The sequence below is a fragment of the Triticum aestivum genome, chromosome 6D, assembly GCF_018294505.1.
Source record: "Triticum aestivum cultivar Chinese Spring chromosome 6D, IWGSC CS RefSeq v2.1, whole genome shotgun sequence".
Classification (NCBI taxonomy): Eukaryota; Viridiplantae; Streptophyta; class Magnoliopsida; order Poales; family Poaceae; genus Triticum; species Triticum aestivum.
This window is the reverse complement of record NC_057811.1, coordinates 110,254,213-110,260,794: the sequence shown is the minus strand read 5'-3', so window position 1 is coordinate 110,260,794 and position 6,582 is coordinate 110,254,213. Positions and strand designations below refer to the sequence as shown.

Sequence of the window (6,582 nt, the reverse complement as noted above, 5' to 3'; positions counted from 1 at the left end):
AATCATACTGTCTAATAGTGTTGAGTAGGCATACCAACTGAAAAATATTTTCTCGTATCAAGAACGATGTCACTAACACATATCCACAAGCTCCCACTGCACGTATCTGCAAAGCAAACTGTCAGCTGACATTCAATTTAAGGACTAAAAGTAAGAGTAGCACCACTCGTGTGCCCGCTATGTACTGGGTGGTGCGGAAAGAAGTGTGTGTTAAGTTATGGCGAGTGGGGCCAGTGGGCCGGTTTAGTGTGTGTTGGCGATATTAGCCCGTCTTTCAGGAACGACCAAGTGTGAATTGAGGAACAAAGCTCTGAATTCTCCTCCAACTTCTCCCTTGTTCTCTTCTGCTTCTTGATCAAGTCAGGTGAACTGAGAGAGATCTCACATCGACAATCACAACCGGCAAGGATTTAGTTCCTAAGCAAATCTGGATCTTCGTATCCATTTCTTACCGAATAATCTTGTATTTTGTTATTAGCAAAACTGGCTGTCTACTTATTTCCACTCAACGATCCTGAATTCTGATATTAGATGGAACTATCAACTACCTCCTTTCTCCTCAAGGGCACATGAGCTTATGCACCAGCATCTATTGTATCTTGACTCTTCCACCTCTATTCTCCTATTATGAGGAAGTTTCGTTGAGTGAAATTAGACATCATGTAAAGTTAAGAAGAAACACGAACTGGCAATGTGTTGCCTTCCTGAAGTGATAGCAATTGCAATTTGCTATTTCATATGTTAAAAATAACGAAAACAACGTAAGCATTTTTGGTGCTGGTTTTAATTTGCTTGGTAATTTTGTGACAGAATAGCACAAAGGTAACCATTTATCTAAGAGGTGTACAAGAAATAATGCAGAGATTTGCAACTACTACCTCTGTACCAAAATATAAGACACTTTTGTAGGCCAAACTAGCCTACAAAAACGTCTTATATTTTGATATGGAGGGAGTATTAGCAATCATGAACTAGACAATCTGATTCATATTTTCATATAGAAACTACATGGTAATGTTGTCAAGTTCCAATCCAAAGCTATGAGGTTCATGTGTAATCCATACATGATCAGAAATACATCTATAGATATGAAATACCAATTGAGAAAAGATATTTACAATTGCGCAGATTATGATGGAAACAATCCAATTGGTCTCCAACCTGATGATAGAGGAGGAAAAAAATGTTACCGTTACTCAAAGTCAATATAAATCGACTGGAAGCTACAGCTGCATACATGCACCTCTGATGCAGATATATCATAAACTTTAAGTGACACAGGCCAAAGGTGAAAGCGAAAGCTTCACCTTTTAACCTTTGTATTCCTCACCTCCACATAGTACCCATGGATAGACCAACTACTCCATGCATAAGCTGCAGGAAAACAAGGCCAATGAATGTAAGAATGTCTTCAGTCATAACAAATGAATGCAGGGTTCTTTCAATCTTTCAAGTTCCAAAGAAGACACGGAACGAAAATGGACCAATATGTATAGAGAAGCTAAGGGGGGAAACAAGGTAAATTTACCAACAACACCAAAACTGAAGTACTAAAATGAAAAATGAAATACTGTAGTTAGATGATTGATAACTGTTAACCCTTCCTGTCATAGCTTGAAGTCTCTAGTGAAATAATTTCTTTCCCTCAGAATACTGATTTCTTTTAGCGCTAAGATATACTGATTTTTTGTTATAGAAAATGGAGCTAGTGTTCATTTCAATGACAATGATGTTGAAGCCCCCGACTCAACACTCAAATTTCAGCACCAACACCCATTAGTTTCAAGGTACATATGTGAGCTGCCAACTTTAGATGTTTCTAAGTAATCACATGCCGATGGTACAACTACGATATGAATCATATATCACGGAGGAGATACTTACCAGATAAGTCAATGCTTTGACAGGGCCAGACAATGTGAAGAGCAGTAAAACAGTAGCCACCTGATGAGGCAATGCCATAAATAAAAATGCATCAAAGCTATATATGCCAGGTGAACCATTTGATCAGACTTTACCATAGTTTTCCTGCCGGCTTCTAATCCCCATCTTAAGGAGGAGATGACTATTGGCAACGGAAAAAAGCAGCTGAAGTAATTCTGCATCAGCAAAAGAAGACAGCAGTGTCATGTACCTATCAACAGTGGAATGAATAAACAGATAGAAACCCACATGGGAACAGAAAAGCATTGCAGACCTCGATGGCGAGGGAGTTGCTGAGGAAGTAGGCGAGACCAGCAACGGATGCGAACATGGCGCACTCGACGAGCCGCCGCGTCTTGGTGAGCGCCTCGTGCAGGTCCGCGCCTTCCTCGCCCTCATCCACGCCCCGCCGTTCCTCCCCGGAGGCGGCTCCGCTGACGGCGGCCTGAAGCGGAGGGTTTCGAGCTTGGAGCGCGGTGAAGGCGGATGGAAAGGGGGGCCTTGGGAGCGGAGAGGCGGCCAACCGGCGGGGGAGGGTGGGGTGGGGTTGCGGCGGGGAGAAGTGGGGGCAAGGATGGAGGCCAAGGCGAAGCATAGCACCCCTATCCGCTCCTGGATAGAACTGTAGAATGTAAGGAAGGAAACCAGAAATTATCTGTGCTTTCGAGCAGTGGCGGGGCCAGGGTTGAGGGCTGGTCGGAGCGGAGCCGGAGAGGCGGGGCCCGGCGACCGGCGGCAGCACGGCGGCCGGGGGAGGACTGGAGGCTGGGCTCGCGCGGATGTCAAGACCGCCGAGAGGAAGAAGATACAGCCAATACTGAAGATGATCTTCTGAAGAATGGGTGTCATGCGATTCAGTTATCCAACGGCTTTGAAAGAAGGAATCCAACGGCTGACATCACCCCAGAGGAAGCGCCTGGGTTTGTATGCTCACTCGTCATTTGAGCTTGTTTAACCTTTGAGCAAGTTTAACAGTATGGTCACTCAATTTCTCTCTCATTCTTCCCCAAACTTTTCAAATTGCTCAAAGCACACTCAGGGGCCTGACAAGGGTACCAGAGCAATGGTTCAATCCTCGGCGGCGACATTGAATCGTCGAGCCGAAAGGTTGGGATCTCTTGTAAAGTCCTTCTGTACTCTCCCAATTTGTGGCGACAACAGTTCAAGAGGCGATTCGAGCCAGGGCAGCCTTAGTGTGTGTAGGTTTCGAGCTTTTGTGTGTGTAGGCTTAAGAGCAATACGAAACATAATTGGTGATTGTAAAAAATACGGGCCATGTGTGCCCGAGCCCAGCTCCGACAATGCTCTCGAGTTTAGGCAAATTAACAAAACAAACAATGATGCCTTACAAACAATAGAAAAAAATGGAAGCTCTTTTTTTTTTCCTTCCGTTCGTTCACTCGAAGCTATTTTTTGTTTGTTTTTCTTCTTGTGTTTATTTTTGTTTTCTTTCCTTTTTTATTTTTTATTTTATCTTTTTAGATTGGGTTTTTCTTCTGTTATTTTTGTTACTTCTCACACATTTTATTTTATATTTTTAATATACCGTGAATATTTTTCCTAATATATAGTGAACATTGTTTAAATACACACTAAAAAAATTTCATATACGGTAAACTTTTTTAAATACAAACTATTTTAATATATGGAAAAATAATATTCATTAAATATTTTTTAGTATATGATGAATTTGTTTAATACAAAGTGAATATTAATTTAATATAGAGTGATTTTCTTAATATAACCTGAACTTTTCCTTAAACACATAATAATAAATTTCTAAAATATGCTTTTATTTGATAAGTTTTTAAAGATCTATCTCCTAAAAAACAACAGCCGTTATTTTTGGGTGAAAATCGACTAAAAACGAAGAGAAAGATAAAATAAAAAACCGCTCACGGGCAAAGTGGGCCGGCCCATTTTCCCTGGCTTCAGTCAGGCGGAGCCTCCTTTATTTGACGCCCATGAGTTCAATATAGGAGCTCTCGCCTAGGTGGCGCCAGAGGAAATTTGCACCATCGAAGAACATGAAAACCAATTGACTCGGCCATAGAAACCAGCTAGGTTTTTTCTTCTGCGTTCTCACTAGCTGACTATTTTCCACACCCCTGGGTACAATGTCTTTGGTTTGCCTATAATTGAGCCACATATTGATCCCATGCACGCGCTTGCCGCAAAAAAAAAAAGATCCCATGCACGCACAAAACAGATCGAGGTTGTATCACTTTATGAGAGAGGGTAGCTTGCAAGCTCCTGAACATCAGGTTTATACACCCACTAGAAATCAGGTTGCTAGCTGAGGGTTTTACATGACTTTTCACATAGATAGTTGGGAATTTTCAAGGAAAAATAATCAAACTCAATAAAGTTGTGATTCAATGAGTCTGTTAAAAGTGTGCTAATATGTGGTGTAACCATGTAAACTTGCATGTCAAGATGTAATTTGATTCTATGTGCATAGGTTTGCTAACCGGGCTTATAAATACCGAAAAAGGCTTTCGCCCCGCTTTATATATAAAGCACCGACCGATCACAACTCAGTTACAAACGCACGCCAGCACAACACACGCACGCACTCAAGGGAGGATACAAAGGCGCTGAGCGCAGCAACACTACCCCTAGTACTACAAGAGCAACCGGAGTCCTCAACCGTGAGCATGCCACCGCGAAGAGATGAAGCCGCCTATGACGAACCGTGTGCTCCAAGGCGGCGCCTTCAGAAAGGTTACGACACCAGAGCGCCGCCACCGCCCGACCCGAGGATCAGAGTTTCCCTTGGAGCAACACAACGGGAAATGAGAGCCGCGACGACGCCTTCAAGAAGGGAACGAGCTTCGCCGCTGCCGGTCCATCCGCGGATAGATCAGGTTTTCACCCCGGCCACCCACACGACCATGGCCACGGGGCAGCACCTAACCACGGGCTCTGCCCATGAGCACCGCGGAACCACCACCAGGGCCGCCACCCCGGCATCCCAGACCTCGACACCACCTCGCTCGAGACCCACCGCAACCCCAACCAAAGATACGGGCGGAAAGGGCCGCCTTTCGCACCCCTGAGCCGCCACCAATGCCGAAACCCAATAGGTCGGCCAAAAGTGGCCTTCATCTATTGGGGAACGTAGTAATTTCAAAAAAAATTCCTACGCACACGCAAGATCATGGTGATGCATAGCAACGAGAGGGAAGAGTGATGTCCACGTACCCTCGTAGACCTAAAGCGGAAGCGTTTATCAACGCGGTTGATGTAGTCGTACACCTTCACGATCCGTCCCGATCAAGTACCGAACGTACGACACCTCCGCGTTCAACACACGTTAAGCTCGATGACGTCCTCGCCTTCTTGATCCAGCAAGAGGGGCAAAGTAGTAGATGAGTTCCGGCAGCACGATGGCGTGGTGACGGTGTTGGTGAAGAACAATCTCCGCAGGGCTTCGCCTAAGCACTACGAAAACTATGACGGAGGATAAACTGGAGGGGACGGGGTTGCCGGCACACGGCTTGGTGTTTCTTGATCTGTCTTGGGTGCTAGCCCTGCCCCTCTATTTATATGTTGAGCCTTGGGGGTCCAAACTTGGAGTAAAAACCTCCACAAAGTTGGTTTCACCCGAAAGGCAAGAGTCCTTCTCGGACTCCAGGGCCAGATGCCAGGGTTCCCGGCGTCTGGCCCCTGGACTCCGCAAAACTTCCTTTTGCGCTTTCCAAAAACCTTCTGTACTTTCCCCTTTGGCCCAAATAAAGTGTTCTCATACCCAAACATTTTGGGAAACATCTGGAACCCCTTCCGGTGAATTCCGGAACCCTTCCGGAGACCAAACACTATTATCCCATATATCAAACTTTATCTCCGGACCATTCCGGAGTTCCCCGTCATGTCCGTGATCTCAACCGGGACTCCGAACAACATTCGGTCACCAACATACATAACTCATATAATACTATATCGTCAACGAACGTTAAGCGTGCGGACCCTATGGGTTCGAGAACTATGTAGACATGACCGAGACACCTCTCTAGTCAATAACCAATAGCGGAACCTGGATGCCCATATTGGCTCCTACATATTCTACGAAGATCTTTATCGATCGAACCGCATAACGACATACGTTGTTCCCTTTGTCATCGGTATGTTACTTGCCGGAGATTCGATCGTCGGTATCACTATACCTAGTTCAATCTCATTACCGGCAAGTCTCTTTACTCGTTCCGTAATGCATCATCCCGTAACTAACTCGTTAGTTACATTGCTTGCAAGGCTTATAGTGATGTGCATTACCGAGAGGGCCCAGAGATACCTCTCCGACAATCGGAGTGACAAATCCTAATCTCGATCTATGCCAACTCAACAAACACCATCGGAGACACCTGTAGAGCATCTTTATCATCACCCAGTTACGTTGTGACGTTTGATAGCACACAAAGTGTTCCTCCGGTATTCGGGAGTTGCGTAATCTCATAGTCATAGGAACATGTATAAGTCATGAAGAAAGCAATAGCAATATACTAAACGATCAAGTGCTAAGCTAACGGAATGGGTCAAGTCAATCACATCATTCTCTAATGATGTGATCCCATTAATCAAATGACAACTCATGTCTATGGCTAGGAAACTTAACCATCTTTGATTCAACGAGCTAGTGAAGTAGAGTCATACTAGTGA

General features: G+C 44.6%; 1 protein-coding gene across 1 annotated transcript in view; it reads right to left on the bottom strand.

Annotated features, from left to right (window-relative positions):
* LOC123143927 (uncharacterized) overlaps positions 1–2,821 on the bottom strand; it is a gene marked incomplete at its 5' end in the record, with an annotated part of 3,648 nt that extends 827 nt beyond the window's left edge. The window contains 6 exons of the mRNA XM_044562914.1: positions 27–106; positions 1,119–1,161; positions 1,331–1,374; positions 1,885–1,944; positions 2,019–2,099; positions 2,198–2,821. Coding sequence (XP_044418849.1) covers positions 27–106; positions 1,119–1,161; positions 1,331–1,374; positions 1,885–1,944; positions 2,019–2,099; positions 2,198–2,821 — 932 coding nt within the window. The remainder of the gene's footprint in view (positions 1–26; positions 107–1,118; positions 1,162–1,330; positions 1,375–1,884; positions 1,945–2,018; positions 2,100–2,197) is intronic.
* Between the last annotated feature and the right edge of the window lie 3,761 nt (positions 2,822–6,582).